The 19,478-nt window shown below is 40.1% G+C and overlaps 1 protein-coding gene across 1 annotated transcript in view; it reads right to left on the bottom strand.

Annotated features, from left to right (window-relative positions):
* opcml (opioid binding protein/cell adhesion molecule-like) overlaps window positions 1-12,949 on the bottom strand; it is a 239,642-nt gene extending 226,693 nt beyond the window's left edge. The window contains exon 1 of the mRNA XM_071924507.2: window positions 12,833-12,949. Within this exon, the coding sequence (XP_071780608.1) occupies window positions 12,833-12,893 (61 nt within the window). The 5' untranslated portion in view covers window positions 12,894-12,949. The remainder of the gene's footprint in view (window positions 1-12,832) is intronic.
* Window positions 12,950-19,478: the final 6,529 nt, after the last annotated feature.

The following is a 19,478-nucleotide window of genomic DNA, read 5'->3' as shown; positions in this document are numbered from 1 at the left end:
TATTGGTCCAATACGTGAGTGATATTGCAGCTTGATAGGATGTGCTGGAGGTGGTTGGTGGTTCTGCACAGCCTGCACGCCTCCTCCATGAATTCTCCAGGGACAGGGCGAGGTGCTCAAAAACCCAAAATCGATTTGGGTTTTTGAAGGCTGATACTGAAACCAATATTTTACATTGAAGCTGCCGATCGCCAATATTCTGTGCTGATATTCAATATGTTTAAATCTGTACTCAGCGTTTCCCCCAGAATTTTATTCTTGGCAGAATTGAAAGGCCTCTGAAACAGCATTTAGACAATTATGGGACACTAAAACTCTCCATTGAAACCCAAACTAATTATTTTCAGGTCAGTAGCTCTTTAGTCACAATGAAATTAAAAATTACTTTATCACCTTGTTAGCTAATTTTCCATGCCATAATATACACCTATTTAACAATAAATGCCAAAAAAAAAGTATTTTTATATCAAAATCCTATTACTTTTCCTTCCTTGACCTCATGTTGACCTCATGTTGTACCATAGCCATAAACAAAAATTCAAACCAATTATATCATCAAAGATTTTTGAACGCTGAATTGAAATTTCAAAGCTGGTTCAAAACTGCCTTTCTCTTCCTAACAGATATCCCATTGGTTTAGACTTTTGAATGCTCACTCCCCGCATTATGGTCCGCCCCAATATCCTGTTTCACATCAGCTTGTTGTAAGTAGCACCTTCTAAGACACTGAACCTTGTCTGGGGGATCGTCCACAGGTTGGACAGGTGTTGACAACACTCTCCCATGTTGTCCAACTTCCCTGCCCTCCTCTAAAACATGGTCTTGACACTGCCTACGTCTGAACTGCCAGGTCTTTCCTATTTATGGCCCTGGACAAGAGCAGAGTTTGGTTTGCCCCATTCAAGGTCTGGCTGCCTTGTTTGCACAGTGCCCACTGCCTGCTGGTGATGCCGGTGAATTCTTGCAGCCTGCTTACACCTCTGTCCACCTCCTCCTGTGCCTTCCTCTGCCTGCCTGTGTGCACTTGAACATTAGCATTCATGAAAACATTGTCGCTGGACAGCTATAGCTCTGTGAACAGTCTCGCTTTCTCCTGCTTATAGCAAGGTTGACAGGTTTCAGGGGAAGCTGCATTGCGCTTCAATATGAGGGCTGTTTCTGAGAGGGAGTGAAGTAGTCCCACTTTGCAGAACTCACTGTTGTAGAGGTGATCTTGTCAGTAAGAAGTACAGTATATATGATGTGGCTTAGGTCATCTGGGGGATAGCAGGCCTAGGCAGTTGCTTGAGTTTTTTGTTTACTACTGTATTTGTGTGACACTGACTGACGGTACAGTGTGTACTGTAACTCTGACTGACATCTGCTACTCTGCACTGAACATCAACTTCGAAGTTTCCATTCTCATTTCTCTGGCATGCGGTAAAATCCTAAAGCAAAGTTATTTTCTCTCCAACTCAGAGAGGCTGATGTTCCTGACCTTTTGGATTCTCACAGTAGCAGCAGACCCTGCTGTATGCATTAAGAAAATCCATGCACAGGTGCCACTGTACTGCTTTTTCTCACAGCATATCTGCTTCACCGCATGTTTTGCTATTTCTCTAATAAAATAAAATGTATAGGTAAAGCTATGAGTAAGGTAAAACATGTTTAATTCTGACCATTACTCAATGATTTGTAGTTTGCCAGAAGAGAGAAGTCATCTTAAACAACGTTATAGATAATTATATAGCATAATGCTGCAGTGTTATTTATAAAATATACCTGTATGCAGCTTAACCAAAACCTGAATTTCTGCAATTGTTGAAATGTGAAATGTGGAATAAAGTGTGACACTATCTCTGCCATACAGGTGAATTGGGAAGGTGTCAGGGCCGGTCAAAGCCCACCTGGAGGACACTGATGATAAAACATGCATCTCTAATAATAAAACCCCAGATACAAATAGGAGAGTACATGTATTTAAAGTATTTTCAAAAATTTCTCATAAAAATAATTTGTTTGTGACAGTTTATTTGCTGCTTCATACATAAATACACCCAGTACCTCTGGAAAGGTAGTGACTTCAAGTTTAATCTGTTGCCTGAGCTATTAATGCTTGAAGTCAACCATCACAAAATGGGGTTAGGCACCCTAAGGGGAAGTGCTTAAAAAGGTCACTGCCATTTTCTCAACACACACTGCACTGGTAAATAACTGAGTAGCCTAACTAAAAGCAGCCTTTGCAGGCAATGAAGGAGACAGGATTAAAAAATTATAAACACGTCCTTAAAAAAATGACGATCAATGATATCTGCTTCTTTTCAGTACAAGTTAAAATCAACATCCAGCACCAGTCTCTGTCTGCTTGCTTCATTTGGAAGGACTAAATACCGGCTACCACTACTTGTGTAAACAGGGAAACAGTGCCATGACCTCGCCTTGAGTCCATTCAGAAACACGCTTCTAGCACTTAACAAAAGTGAAGTCCTTTTGAAGGGCGCACAGAGTTTCCTTTGTACAACGTGGCATATGAGTGTGTAGCTTTGAGCTGGTGGGCAACTCTACCACTCTCTGGCCTAGTTATCAGGCCTTGGACCACGACTGGGTTAGTGTGAAGCAGTGCATATGGGACATTGACATTGGAACTGCAGTTCTGATGCTTTTTGTCCTACAACATTAGAAACATAACAAATGTGTCTCTTTCCACGCAGGCACGTGCACGCACACATTGTTCCAGTTGACTCATAATGCTTCTTTGTGGAGACACTGTGACACTGTGAGGGCTTGTTCTGTCACATCATCATCTGTGCTTGTCATATTAAGACTAATTGGTATAAGTAATAGCGCAAAGAATATAAGAACTACCACAGAGGTCCTGATATGCTAATGGTTTGTGTTGTAGTAAGTGCGTGCTACACTTCCAAACTGACCAACAGCCGTTCTGTTTATGAACCATATGCACTAAGTCGAGAGCATGCCTAACACGCTGGGAGAAAAACATAGCCATATTGTACTTGTGCTGACCATAAATATGCAACTCTTCTTGTGTACATAATAATGATATGTAGTAGAGGACATGCAAATTAGATGTAGCACTTTAGACACTAATGCTTTCGAACATCAGCTCTCCTAATTATTGTAGTACAAATGAGATCTTTTAAAAGGTGGTGGCAAGTCAAAAGACTTGGCACAGTGTGTTCAGTTTGGCCATTCACAATGCCTGCTATCATAGCTGCCAGACACAGGCATCGACGCCAACAACTCAGACAAGGGAGAGGGCATTCCAACAGTCCATGAATACGTATCTTCCAACTTGCAGAAGCTGGAATTTACCAGTTACCATCCATCTGTCTACAACCCGAATGCCATACACTTTGATTAACACATATTCCAAGTTACTATCGCTTGCAGTGTCACACCTTTAACAACATATGGCATAGGAAATGTATGCAGTAACTTAAGATGCACCCTGGCTAGGGGTGTCATATGGATTTTCAGACAAACTGCACTACAGATTGCATGAATATTTTTTCATAAGTGGGTGAAAGCAAACATGATTACAAGACATCACAAGCCTGGCCTACCCTAGCTTGGTAAGGTGTAACCATTTTTATTCCCATTTTATTTTATAACCTATCTAATAACCCATCTCACATCTTTGAATTGTTAAATTAATGTAAGTAGCTACATAACACTTGCTAATAGACTGCTCTGAAGAAATGTTAGGCAGTGTCATGAGACAACTTTGAGAAGGTTTGTAACAAAATCATATATTTATATTACTTACTGAATGAATTAATTCTTTTTCAATGTTTAAGACATTATTTTGTGTTAATGTGAATTAGAGTGCTCAGGGAAACCATTAGGGCTCTTCACCTACAACATCAAATATTTTAAATGTTCTGCTATTAACATGCATTTCTGATGTACTTTAAAGTGCTTTACAGAACACATGTTGGCTTAGCCATTTGAGAGTGACATTAAGCAAGTGGGAATAATGGAAAACCACCTTGCAGAGCTGCCTGGCACACAACTGTTGCCAAGAGGTTGGCTCATGATGGGGTTGCATTAGACTCTGTTGTTGGATAGTGTGATCCTCCAAACTATGGCATGGACCATAGACACAAGATGTCTCAGACGAATTATTATAATCGGACACAGAGGTTGTTTGTTACTTTGAATTGTCTCCATTACACATTTGCAGGCCAAACAAGGGGATTGGGTGCATAGGTTGTTACCAATTGCCAGCACACCAGCAGAATTGGCTATCTGAGTCCTTCAACAGTTGAATAGCAAACACCTGCCTGTTTTTGATGACTTTTGCAGCAAAGAGAACAGTTCCTAGGGTATCCCCCAAAGGAAGCACAATGCTCAGTCTGGCTCAGTTCCATTATTTGGTTAGGAATGAGGCTGCTGGTTCCACTACTGTGCCCCCATGGTACCTATGTTGGCTAGTCATTTACCACCCCCCACCCCGTCTAATCGTAGGATAGCCAGTAAGCCGAGCAAGTGCCTGGGCAGTAAACTCATTCCAGCTGGGTGGCTGAGAAGCAGCAACATCTGTTTGGTAGCACGGATAGATAGATACCTTCCCCACAGGCTTGGGGGGCGATATGTTAGTGGAGATCAGTGAATGGCACTTGGTTGATAGACCAGAGCACACTCTACAGAAATTACTTCTTATTGCTTTTCTGGCTCTGAAATGGCTTTGTGTTTCAGCAACCTAGGTTTGTTTAGCTGCCAGCTCAGTGTTTTTGAGGATAGTGACCTGGGTTTCCCCCAACAGTTTCATGAGCCTTTGGATATGACGGCCCCAGCATTGCACACACTCTTCTATCCATGGGGTCTCATGGTGTGTAACCACCCTTTTTCCTCTGAGGGTGTATTTGTAAACTCTCTTATTGTCTGTAACGCAGAAGTGTGCTGACATCGAACAGTAGGTTATGTATCTAACTGAGGAAGGGACCTTCTGCCCTTAATAGGCTTGGTGAAATGCAGAGTGCCGTTAAATCAAATATATTTCACAAGGTGAATGTCAGGATTTCTCTTGATTTAGTAAGCACTCATTTCACCTTCAGACATTTTTGTAAAAAGATTTTAATTGCAGAATCCTGTGTTGTACTGGTTCCCTTTCTCAGGGAACGCGAGTTACATAAGAAACCTACTGTCTATGGCTGTGGTTCTCAACTTGGGGGTCGGGACCCCCCAGAGAGTCACAAGATAATTTGAGGGGTCTTATGTTTAAACCAGAAATGAGCCCTCCAGTGCCCCCATGTTGTTTGATTGGGACAATAATGGAGGGTTTGCCTCTTCTTATGTCTGCTGATAGGCCACAAAGTTTGATGGTGTTATGTGAATCCATTCTGAAGTTATATGCCTTTTACTGAGAAGCCACTCCCACACGCCCCTTTGGCCAATTAGTGTGAAAAGTTAATAACTTCTTCCTTGCCGCATGACCAACCCTTCCACAAAGTTTCATGGTATTACATTAATCTTTTCGGAAGTTATATGCCTTTTGAAGATAAGCCACACCCACCGCCACGCCCCCCCACATGCAAATCCATTTAAAAGACTAACCTCCATCCGACTCTATTGGTAGAGGTAATGAAAACAATTGCAGATCTTATGTTATCATAGCAATAACCATGAAAGAAACTAAATGGTAAATGGACTGCATTTATATAGCGCTTTTCTAGTCTACCGACCACTCAAAGCGCTTTACAATAATGCCTACATTCACCCATTCACACACCGATGGCGGCAAGCTACCACGCAGGGTGCTGGCACAACCATCGGGAGCAATTTGGGGTTCAGTATCTTGCCCAAGGACACTTCGACATGCGAACTAGAGGAGCCGGGGATCGAACCACCGACCTTCTGATTAGTGGACGACCCGCTCTACCTCCTGAGCCACAGCCGCCCCTAATCATGGAAACTAATCATGGACCCAATGCATTATCATCCCAATAGTGTGACCACTTCCCAATTGCATTTATGAAATAAAACATAATTGTAAAAGTAAAAGTAAAGTATAGAAAATATAAAATCTTTTAAGCAAAATGAATAATTGACTATTGCTAAAGAATGATATACATATTTTGAATTAGAGCCATCCAACTAAAAGTCAGCAAATCCATGGAGGCTGTTGCAGTAGGAATGAGCCATTGGCACAGTAATTTCCCTGTGCTGTGACCTATTTTGATTCGGTATAATATGGAAATCTCAACAAAGGAAGGGTCGATAAATGGATGAATGAACCAATGAAGGCTTGTTCTGAATGAAAATAGCAACGGATGGAACCGAGGGAGTCTGCATGCAAGAGGAACACTGCCATGCTTTAGTTCCAAAGAGTTTTTGAACCAATTGAATCTTTGTCTTGCAATCACTTCCCACATTACAACCCGCCACCCTCACACACTTGAATGCTTATTCTTACTTGCGTCTTCCATCCCCCGTTCAGTGACAATCCATTAGTTATATTCATTCAAAGACTGCGATGCTCTCATTTAGCCACCGACATTCAGTATATGCTCACAAGGGATTGTTCACTGATGCCAAGAGACAGTGTTCTGACCAATGTATGAAAATGAGGGGCGATGAATGGATAAACTTCTCTTGCAATGAATGTTAGTCAGTGTTCACTATCCTTACAATATCATGGCTGTGTGTAAGGAATGACTCATTGTCAATGAGGTTTGTTCTATTGTGGAGCTTTCTACACAATATCCTAATGTCCCAAATAGAATATTGTTATGTAAGTAGGTTATTTTTTCTTTTAGCTAACATTTTAAAAACCTCTTGTTTTATTCTCAGTGACACAAGCAATATTAACCATTAGGAATTTGTTTTAAATTCACATCTGATGTGACGCAGACTTCATAAGGGAAGGGGGGTACACATAAATACTTTGGAATACGTATGGATAGCATAGACAGGCCTAAATGGAAAAAATCCACATATTCTTGAGGGGACAGGCACTGGAACGCTTCGCTGCATCTCAAGAACATTGACATTAAGAGATAGTGTTGGCTGCAATACAATACCCCTCTCATAGGGGTTAGTGGCTAATACAGTAAAGCACACTTCTTGCTTCACTTACACCGACAGAATATGAATGTGTCAGAAAGTTGAGTGAGTGATGTAATCCCCAGGAAGGGTGACAAGGTGATAAATTGTCATACTTTCCATCTCCTTTACAGACATCAGTAATGTCAACGGTGAGCAATACAAGGCCATAAAAAATGATGCATCATATATTTCAGCTGAAACAACAACAACAACAAAAAAGTACTACTTTTAACTGTATTGCACTTCCAACTGTCTTAAAACAGGGCTTCCCAGGCTCTCCTATGCGATGAAGGGCAATATGGTTAACATGATTTACAATCACAATTTACGCTAAGTGACATTTGATGGCATAAATATTAAGTAGAAGCGGATGCATACTGATCATCAACCGCTAATAAAATGAAGCTTCATTTTCACAACCGATTTGACTCACTGATAATTGCAATCCATCATTTCGAGTCGTTGGGATCAATGGGCAGAACCAACCACTGATGTTGTCTATAGCAGGCTTTAGGCATGTCATTATGATAAATGGCTCAATCAGTTGAAGCTTAGGAGGGTATACTGTATGACTCACGCACGGATCAAAAAAAGTTGAAGGAGTTTTGGCCAGAACTTTATCTCCTGTCACAATCAGTTTGATAAATACACAGCCTCCAGGGAAGCATCAAGCACAGAAGGAATTAGAGAGGGTGGAAGAGAGTTTATGGCTAACAGCAGATTGTTTAAAGGTGGCAAAGATGGTGTTTGGTGTTTTTAATAAAGAAGTCAATGACGGCATATTTTTTGAATAGGCACATAGGTTAGTAACAGGAATGAGGTGGTGCTATTCTGAGCAACTCTGCCTCATTGTAAGTATTTATTGGTCTCGTAATTGATAACCTTCATTATGATGATTTAACACTGCAATTATGCCAGTTACATAACTTGAAAAGCCATTGTGCAACTAATTATATGCTAGTTTATGGCTAAATAGTGGATAACAAAGGGTCAATTTGTCACAAGCTTGGCAAAATTCAAGCATGAGTGGACAACCAGTGGTCAAGGACATGTTGACTCATGACTGTGTTACACTGAACAGAACTGAAAAATTGTCTCGTGTAAAATAAGGCAAAACTGTTCTTGCATCCTTAATCATTCCCATCAGGATTTCGCGGAGTTTTTTTGTGATTATTGGGCCAAAAATGCTTGATTTTGTTGCAGCTTTTCTCAAAAATTGCGATACAATTTGCGAGGTTTTATGTGCTCTTTTTGCGGTAAAATTGCGGGAATTGGGAAAAATTGCAAGCAAAGGAAAAAAAATGTTTTTTCTCTCTCTCTCTTTCTCACTCACACACACACGCTATTAATTCTTCCAAGAGCTTGAATTTTGCACTCACCTCGATTCTTGCTGCTTTTGTTTTGTTTTGCACGGTCTATGGCAGTAATTTGTTGGCAGGTGAGCTTTGTTCATCTTCCACCTGAATCCGCGCTGCGATGACATAAGTTACCACGACACGAAATGCGACAATTGGTCCAAATCACAAGCGGTCTGTTGAGTTGGCCATTTCATGCGGAAAAGTTGCGGCAATTTTGCAAAACTGCAAGCTCTCGCAAATATTGCGGAGATTTCTTGAATTTGCGTTAATTATTGCGATCGCAAAATCGCAAGTTCCTGGAGGGACTGCTTAATTGCCTTCTGACTTTCTACTCTCAAAAAGCCATAAAAAAAACTGAACTTTCACCATGTTGAAAATGCACAAATATTATACCCAATGGATGTGTGTGTGTTTGCTCTTTTTCTCGCTGTGTATTATTGGACTACTACTGTTCCCATACACATTTTGTTAACTACGACACTTCCATATTTTTTTCACAGCTACGACATAATCTAAATCTGAATGCATTTACACCATTGAGGCTGCTTAGGGGCAAAAAAGACAGTTGTGGTCCTTAATGGAGCAAAACGAAATTAAAATGAGAAGAGAAAGTCACTTCGTATGACATTCTTTGGAAATTTGTGCTTATTCTAAGCCATTTAGCATCAAAGGATGTCAAAATACACGCAATAGTCAGCAATGGCAATATATATAAAGTAGATTGGCATCATCAACCTACCGCACAGGGATCATCATAGACTCCTCATAATTGCACTTTGACTAAATACATTGGACTAAATACCCTGACTAAATACCCTGACTAAATACATTGGAAGGCAGAAGAAACAATGATAAAACAAGGTCTTGCAGGTCAATACTTTTATTTCGACAACATTTAGACACCATCCCCACATGGAGTAGTTCAGGTTCACTTCTGAATGTTCAACGTCAACTACATCTCACATATCTGACACTGACACAAGCGACAATCAAACAAGAGCTGGCATTATGTTCAGAATACATAAGTGCTTGTAAGAGGGAAATCACTGCAAGGAGGCAAAGAGGGACTTCTAAATCCTGATCACCATTTTTTAAACCCAGCATCTTAACATTAATGCTATGATAAGAAGAAGGGGAGATTCTCAGCTTTGTGTAGCTATAAGGCATTCCAACATCTGACAGTGAACTGGAAATCGATGAGAATATTATGACTTATTTGCCTCTAGTGCTAAATATAAATAAAAAAGAATATGAACAAATACAGATCCTTCATGTACAAGATAGAATCTGGAATTTATTTGAACAACAAAATTTGGGATTCCTTTCACATTATGTTCTCGAAAAGCTTGATTTGTTGATGGAAATGAGCTTCTTGGAACTTTCTCAACCCGTCATAACTCAAAATACAGCCTTTTTTTTCTCCATTCTGTGCAGACATTACAAATATAGACAACTTTTACTGCCTCAAAACAGATAGGAAACTCAAGAGCTGTCACATAGTGTCAGTCCTTGTTGTAGGTTCAGACAATGCATTTCAGAGTGAGAATATATTCAATCCAATAAATCAAAAGGTAAACAAAGCCAACAGCTCGGGTGACAGTGTTTCAACAAGGCGCGCCATACTGCAAATACAAAAGTTGGCCTTTATTGTTCAAGTCAGTGCTGTAGGAAAAAGTGTGAAATGTGATCAAAATAATCAAAATTGGATCCTTCATTGCACCCCCCCCCCCCTCCCCCAATACACACATACATTTGTTTGAATGGTATTTTAACTGGTATTGGTAGCCGTAAGGTTCGACACACAGGCTTGTAACCAGGCTTATGACCGAAAGTATACTGCTTCAAATTTTCAGACTGGCTGGGAAAATCTATGTAACACTCTTGTCAACAACTACTGTCAAGGTGCCCTTAAGCAAGGCACTTAACCACCAACTGCTCAGTCAGTAGATCTGCCGACAGTGGAAAACTGCAGTGGTACTGGGCAGCTCCCAGGTGTGAAGGTATGTATCTGTATGAATGTGATGCAGGGCAGTGCTGAAAAAGAACATGCATGCTCAGCAAAACCCTTCCCTGGCTGAATAAAGGTAAAAAGAAACATGGAATGGAATGTTCAGGGCTGATATTTTTGCATTATTTTGCACTAAAAGAATGAGCAGAATACATGGTGGACATCAACATGTAACAAATTTTGATAAAACAAGAAAACATTGCGACAAGAATATGTAACAAGTATGTAGTATGTGAAAAATCACCAATTTTTGATTTTGGTGATTTTCATGTTTTAACTTCAATTGACGGGTTACATGCTCCTCTATGGATTGAGAAAATTCTAGAACCCTTGGGGCTTTCACAACCCAATGGATAAACTGAAAAATGCATGGCCATCAAATGACAAACAAGGCTGTTTTTCTTAGTTCCTGAAAAGCTGACATTTTGGAGATATCATTTTTCACCGGACAGCTGCGATAAGCTTACATTACAATCTTCTGGAAGATAGATTTACAATAGCAGCCATCCAGCCACCCTTAAACTTTCAGAAAGCCATTTCGTGCCAAAGAACAAAAACTGTTGTGCAACACCTCCAATTTCATTTGACTGACAGCAGCTCCTGCGACGCCCTCCTGATGGGGTGAACACTGCACTCCACAGGCTCTCTAATGTCACCATGGCCTGATGGAGACTGGTACTTATGTTGGATTGATAGATGAGGTGAAGAAAGCCATTGATCTTGGACAGATTTAATAATAATGCAATCCACCTGATCTATCGTTGCTGCAATAACTATCAGGCACCAAAGCCAATCTGTTATACACCAGCATTATATCTGACTGCTCAGTCTCTCACGCGTGACATAACCACCGCCATGACTGCAATGTAGGCAATGTGGAATGTGGTCGACCCTGTGCAACAGTCTCAGAAAATTTTGTGACATAAGCACGAACTCTGAAACGCAGATGTGTTGTGGACACAAATTATGTGAACATTTCCTCCACTACAAACTGGATTATGTGACAGTAGTGCAAATTGGACACCATTTTCACCTGTCAGATTAGAAGATTAGGCAAGTAAACAAATTTGGTTAAGGTTAGGCAACTAAAACAGTTTGGTTAAGGATTTGGTCATGCCTACATAAGAAAAGCTTTTGCTAAAAATTCACACTTTAAAGTAGAAAACTTCTTCACAGGACTTCAAAGGTCATCAGAGTTGAAGGCAAATGTGTCTGCCCATCTACCTGCCTGACAACAATAGCCTTACATTGCACCCTGCTATTCTTGTGCTGTTCTATGACTACTACCTGTTTCTAGTCGTGTCTCCTTCACGTAATCCTTTCATCGTAGGAAAACATACTTCTCTCACTTTTCACCCACAACGACATTGTTGCATTTTAAGCCATAATGCTCATTACACAAAATCTCGGGACACTGGGTTCCCCTGTGACGTCTGCATTGGCAAAGTTGCACAGCCTCACCAAGTCCAGAATCTGGAGTCAGACTCTTCACACATTGCTTCAGAGCTTCCTCTCTTAACACCAGAGTGACTCACTTAAATCTATAACTAAACTGCAGTGAAGTCCATGCTGTATGCTTTTTTCTTTGAGTCTGTGTGAGGACGGTGTGAAACTAAAGTGTTAAAGGCAATGCTGGCATTATATAAATGCATCAATACACAATGCAAACTCCTCAGAAGAAGCTCTGCAAACCAGTAATAAGACACCCGAGCTCCCCACTCCATCAATCAACGTGTCTCGGTCGCCTACACGTGCCGTCTCCACCTCATGATGGACACCAATCTAAACCTTCAAGTTTGCTTCCCTCAATAATGACATTCTCATACATGCCTGGGATCAATGAATCAATATTCGTTTTAAGCGGCTGCGAGTAAAAATAGATGACATAAATTCCTGACAAATGGTGGTTTTTAATGACGAGCCAACGCCTTGTAAAAGAGATGGAGAGATTGTGGTCGTCTTTACATTTCTAATTCATTTCATCTCAAGGTTGGTTCAGCGTTGCATGCTTGACGTGAGCGATTAATGTCATCTTCCCTGAGATTGACAAGTCGGTGAGTGTCGAAGAGGTGGAGGGAACTTTTACTCATCCCTGTGGGAGGATCCTTGGCAAGGACTGAGCCGACGCGGAAAGCTTTTCCCGAAAAACCAACAATGCTTGAAATCAACTTTTTCACCTTTTCGGATTTCCCAACAAGCTCCACAGAGTCACAGAGACAGGTGATTTCTTGACAGAGAGCATAAGAGAAAGAGAGGGAGAGAGAGACAGAGAGAGAGAGAGAAAGAGAGAGAGAATGTGTCTTTCTACAGTGCACCACTCTGCGTTAACACCAATTGAAGAGCCACAGAGAACAAGACAGGAGGTAAACACAGACATAGAGAGAAATAGAGAGAGAGAGGGGAAAAGAGAAAGTCTTACCTGGGAACATAAGCACAGCAAACACCCATGACAGGATGACGAAAAATACCGAATTATACATGCTTCCCAAACAGAATGTTGATTCTGATCTGCTCGTTTGTGTTATAGACCCTCTTTTGTATCTTCCCACAAAAGGGCTTCAGAAAGCTGCCAACAAAGATCTGCCTTTGCTTTTTTCTCCCTGTCTCTGTCTCTAAATGTCAGTTTTGATAGCTTTTCATCCCCACTTGCGGGTGTACTGAAGATGCTTTTTAAATCCAGTGCAAGTAGTTGGCGGCACACACAGGCTGGCTCCGCACGCAGTATTCGATCTCCCTCTCTTCCACGTACTCCAGCACACCGAGGGACCAGCACTCTGCAAGATTGGGGGGAGCGGAGGGGGAGGCCAGCCTCTGCTCCGCTAACATTGGCTGAGCTTTCTGTCTGTCACACATGAACAGTCCTAGCTCTGTTTTTTTTTTTCTTCTCCCTGCTTTGAATCCTCAACCCTGCTTTTCTTTCTCTGTCCTCTGACAGAACTAGAGCAGGATTAAATAGGTGATGGAGGATTGATATTCAATGAAGGCAAAAAAAAGGGCAGCCTCTCAGTTAATGCAAAAGGTGATCCAAACACTTTTCTGAAAATTGTCCCTTGATGAGAATTTTAGTGTTATCTGACATTTCCTGCATGTGCTGTAATGAGGTAATCTTAATGCTGTTGGCTTCTCAAGGCACAGTGGTGTTATGACAGCTCTGACATACTGCTCTATCCAGTTGAAGCAGATCGCTGTTTACATTTGTGGAAAATAGAAATACTGCTGGACAGAAAGAGAAGTAATGAGGTGACATCCAAATTCCATGTGTAATGGAATTCTCTTCCCAACACTCACTCATGCTATTTTGGGTGAAGTCAAAGAGGCTGATGGATGGTTGATTTTAAAATCGCGTTGATATTGTGGGAATACGAGGTATTCACCGCCCCGCCCCCCCCATGACATGTTTCACACGGTTGTGCTAAAAATCTGCACTGAGAACTCATTTTTATCAAGGTACAATGGAAGGAAAGCAAGGAAATGTATGTGAAAATATAAAATTCAACAAACGAGTAAAAATCTAGCTTGTAAAAGTATTCAACCCCTTCACTCACTTGGGCTAAACTGTCTCTCTGGGAAGAAATTGCTCAGCAATTCATAACATATATTATTCATGATTCATCTGTAGGTTATAGTGAGACACTTTGAATACATTTTCTTTTCAAAATTGCTGTAATTTTACCTTCCTTGCTAGGAAGTCTTGTACCTGTCTTGTCCCTTCAATGCGGCTTAATGGGATTTTAGCATGTTAGGGCGTTTTCTGCTTTACAATGCTGCAGCTCAGTGTGAAAAACCTGTGAGACTTATGGATGGCATTTGATCCCAGGTCCTTTCAGAGAAAATGAAACTATCATCCATCCATCACTCTATATGAAATTACAGAGGTTGTACTTATCAGTCTTTTGTCCAATTTTACTACAGAAGTCAATTAAGAAATTGGAAAGAATTATTACTGAAAAGTGTAAAATAAAACAACCTTATTTTTGGTTGACTTTATGGAACAAGAATACTCTTAACCAGATACAACACAATAACAAAGAAACTCTCATTCAGAATGTGTTAATATTTGTTTTATGGCCTGGGGATAATCTTCCCCAAATATTTCAAAGGAAAATTTTAAATACCATATATTATTAAAATATCAGTGGCAATAAATGTACTTCCTAGGTCTGTCTCTAAGCATCCTTGAAGCACAACACCAACTGCACAATGGTTAAGGTGTAGCTGGAGGACACAGTGCCATTCTCCCCCTTCCCCCCTCTATTCATCTGGGTCGCGTTTAGTTTTTAATTTCTCCATCTCTTCTGCATCTAATTCATGGTGAAGATTAAGAGAGGACATCATCTCCATACCAATCAGATTTTTCCCGAAATAATTGTATCCTATAGATCCACTGGACAGCTGTAAATTTGAAGTAAAAATTTTGGGACCTTGCTGGATGACATAATTACTTAGAAAGGTGAAAGAAATATTATTGTAGTATTGTAGTATTGTATTGTATAGTATTGTAAGATAATAAAATGCTCAGCTGGCATTTATTTTTTAACAATTTGCGCCAAATGGATAGCAGCTGGATGCAGGTAGTTCTAGTTGAGCAGAAACCAAAACCAACCAACTGCCAAACAGCAGCCTGACAGTCTGGTAGCCATCTATGTTTCGTGTCTCTAGCAATAGCAAAGAGCCAAGCAAAAAATAATGCATGGATCAAAGAAAATAAGCAAACCTTTTCATGTCAAGGACCACAAAATATCACGGTTTCCACAGATGACGAACCTCCATTTTTATAAGACTTTGTTCCAAGGAACTCACATTTTAGTATAGAACTGAATGGCTGCCCATGCTGTAGGTGGGAAGATAACCTCAGTGAGGAGAGTGAAGCCTGTGAATTAAATAGTTACCCTTATACATTCTCTCACTGGGCTCATTTTACAGTGAATGAAATGAAAGGGAAATTAAACTATTCCTCCTTTTCTGCCGTAAACAAAGCGGCAGAGCACTTCACCCAAAACACTTTAGTTATCTCTCTGACATTGTTGAAATTAATTTCATTCCAACGCTTTGACGAAGCCTGACATTTTCCTTACAAAAAAAAAACCCTTCTGGCAAAACCTGGAATTTGCAGCAATATTGCCACAAGCAACATGTTTTCAAATGCAAATTTGTTTTGTGGCAAACTTCTAATGAACTTTACGTTATTGCCAGAGGTTTATTGCACTTTTGTCCCTGCTGGCAAACGTTTGGAAAGTTCAACCAAACTTTTCGGCAGCTGGGTATCCAAGTGGTTAGAGAGAACCAAAACGTCTCAGATTTGATGGCAACAGCCACGTGTCCTGCTGAAGTGTCCTTGAGCAAGACACCGAAGCCCTCTTTTCTCACATGAATCACTTGATTAGCATGTCATCTAAATGCCTAAAATGTAAAAGATAAATGTATGTAGTTTCCTGTAAACATGCCCCATATTTAGCTGCACATTTTTACTTTAGGGCTTGTACGTCGAACACTGAACATGAAGTGGGTGGATGGATAGGATGCGTGTGTGTGTGTGTGATTATGTGTGCATGTCTTGGCGAATGATACACTGAGATCATCACACACTATGACTTCTGGAATTCGTGCAGCTCTGTCACCCTCATCTCCATATAGAAGACACAAATATGGTTGTTTCTTTTTTTTTCTCCTTTAAAACCGAAAAAAAAAAAAAAAAAGAAGCAGAGCAGCATTTCTATCCCCAGTGGGATTCAGTTCCCAAAGCGTTGCATTGCTCATGCTATGCTCAACTACTTGCTCTTGTTCAGGTGTTATGAGCATCTTATAAACGGGGATGTGTTATGAAGTGCTACCAAACATAAAACAGACCAACACAGACGTAACATAAATAAATTTGAGACGAGACAAAGAGAAAGATAAACCAGGTCTGAGTCCAAGACAAGATGCAGCCTTTGTGTAAAAAAAAGACAGTGTGCATACAAAAGAGAGTTACATAACTTCTTTATTTTACCTTTGCTTAGTGACTACTAGAGCAGTTACAGAGCCTAAATGCTGTACTATCACCCTGGTATGAATACTGCATTAATTTTGCAGAGTTCAATATAAGTAATCTATTAATTCCCACAGTGGTATTATTGGTATTATTACTCAGTAGCTTTTTATTCAGTTACATTAAACATCTATTGAAGAAGTCCAATATTCAACAATGCAAAGGCGTCATTCTGATAATTGTTTTTCAGTATGATCTCGGAAATTCCACTTAAAACTGGGTATGTCAGCCTCAATCTCCTGCCCACCTCCAAATGCCTAAATAGTATCAGCATGTGTTATATTGATAAAATGGCTCTGGATTTTCAGCATTCCTAACAGAGCAGTGTGCTTTTAATTGTCAAACGCTGTAAGAGTATTAACAGTCTGTAGAGTTGGATGCATATGAAGCGAGTGCTGCACAGAGTATCTACCACGCTCACAGAGATGATTTTGGTTCCAATCCTCCCGTCAGATATCGGGTGACCAATTGGCCAAACTCCCAAGAAGTCGGTGCAGACCTCTAAAGAAGTTAAATGCACATCTACTGAACTGGTGGGAAGTTCAGTCATGATAGATTTCGGATAAAACAGATTCCAGCCTCAGTCAGCAAGTTTTTCCATAAAAAACTGTTTATTTCAGACTCATAATCAGCGGCATGCTGTAGCACAATTGCACCGCAATTTATCTGCAGCAGTCTAGACAGTTGCCTAATCTTTCTTTAATTTGCCAGTGATAGCCTCATTGCTGATGCAAAGAAAAATTAGTTGTTGGCGGGCAAGCTGACAATCATAGATCTTCTTGCAACTGCCTGTCCAAAGGTAAAATGAATGTGGGAAAATAAATCATCTTGCAATTGCAATGTTATACCATACACACACACAATACATATGCATGTCATTACAGACACACAATGAATTAAATCTTACATTGTAAGGTAAAATCATCATGTCAAACCTTATGCCACCATTTTATATGACCACTGAGTGAAATAGCTGTGTGGCATCAGGGCAGTGAAACACTGATGGGCAGTAATGACCTCATAGCTACTACTAAATGTCTTATTTGCATCCATGAATAAAAAAAGAAGCAAGCTGTTAAGATGCTCAATCATATCACCAAGCCATTGTGGTACAGAGCATCTGCGAGACTTGGTACGCCAGAAACATAATTTAATTTTGAACAAGCTGCACTTCTGGGAATTTTGAATAAGCTGCATTTAGGGGGAAAAAAAGGAGTGTAATGACATGCAAAATTGTTTGGCTATAAAATAACTGCTGAGCCTTTGTTTCCAGGGCATAGCGATTTGTTTTTGTGCTTGCACACTGTGACATGCCAGGTTACCAGTCATAATTGGATCCTTATCCCAAAATGCTTTTTGTGACATGCCCAAGAGGTGGTTCATTTGTAAAAAAATAAATAAATAAAATAAAATAAATAATAAAAATAATAACATTTCTCATGTTTCAAGCAGACTGACAGGAGCTATTTCTGGCAATGGCTTAGCTGTTAAAAACGCAGCAGAAAAATGTTAATAACATACATATCAGTACGCTGCTGTATTGAGTATAAAAGCACAATATTAGGTGCAATGTAATGATCATGTTATGATCCCATGTAAACCTACTGATTATAAAACAATACAGCTGACATGACACATAATCCTTCCCTCTCAGCTCAATTTGGGAAGGCATGTTTCCTAATTGTCACATATACTCGAGGCATCAATTTGGTCTAACGTGTTACATCATCCTTGAATAACAAAGTCATTTGATGAGTAATAGTCTTTGCTGATGAAAAGTCCTTTGTTCCAGGCTCTGTTTTCTCTGGCCTTATTTTGTTTTATCCACCAACAATGAAAGAACCCGTCCCACAGAAAAGAGACTTGCCTTTCCCAAGGTGCACTGCTTCCTGCTCTTGCCCTTGGCATAAACCAACTCAGAAAGTATGTGAAAAACAATGTTTGTTTCTTTTACAGCATCTTACTAGGCATGCTTTGAATTCTAGTGTTTGCTTTTTACTTTCAAAGGTTGAGCTGGTCCGATGCCTTTGCCATTTATCTGGATGGAATTTTGTTTCCAGTTGAGTTTCATGTTGGTGATTACTTCTGTGGCATTTTCTTTTTATTAGTCCTTAACTATTTAACATATTCTTAGCAAAATGAGTGCTGTGCAATGAAAGACGTTTGTTAAAATTTCCTAGTTGATGTCACTTGTCTTGCTGAATCTGCTCGACTAATTTCTTTAAGTAATAATCTGTGACATTTTCATGTAAATGCACATATTACTACTTTCTATCACTGATTGGTACTATACAATGATGATTCAACCTATAGCCAGTTCATGAAAGCTTTTACATTTGCTGTTCTAAAAACTCTGTGTCTGGTAGCTCTTTCCAGGAAAAATTCTCTGGCTCACAGGAAGTGATACGTTTTTACGTTTCCAGTTTGTTTGGAATAAACAGAAGAAGATCTGGGAAGTTAGCATGAGCAGTGATAGCCACTAGGGTTGTCGCGGTGGGCGATGTTACCGGTGGCAAACGGTCTTGGAGTCCACACCGGTGTTATTAGCCCCACACCGGGAATACCGTTATTTTGTATTTTGTAAAATAAAAGCACATATTCAGAGCTTCCATGTTCTAGTTAGGCTACTACATGATAAATGGACATACTAAAAACATACTGATCATTAATATCTGATCACTAATATGACAGATTAGGATGAATAGCATTAATTATTTGTCCTGACAGTAATGTGTCCAGTACAATCCAATGGGAGCCTAAAGAAGGGCAATATGCCAGAATCTGCACTGCACTCACATTAACTCTCTGAGTGTTGAGCAGTGTTATAAATCTCTGATTAAAAACTGTTACATTTACAAATGCCATTAATACAGTTTGGAGAGGAATTTTAAGTTTCACTTTCATTGTAGTGGCTGACTTTGCTAGCGCTTAGACCCCCTAGTGGCGACAGGCGGTATAACCGGTGTGGCCGGTGTTGAGGAGGGAAACAACACCGGTGTCAAAATGGCACCACCGTGACAACTCTAATAGCCACCAT

This window comes from Centroberyx gerrardi, chromosome 11, assembly GCF_048128805.1.
Source record: "Centroberyx gerrardi isolate f3 chromosome 11, fCenGer3.hap1.cur.20231027, whole genome shotgun sequence".
Lineage (NCBI taxonomy): Eukaryota > Metazoa > Chordata > Actinopteri > Beryciformes > Berycidae > Centroberyx > Centroberyx gerrardi.
Note: the sequence above shows the minus strand (reverse complement) of the source record. Positions and strands in the feature narration are given on the sequence as shown.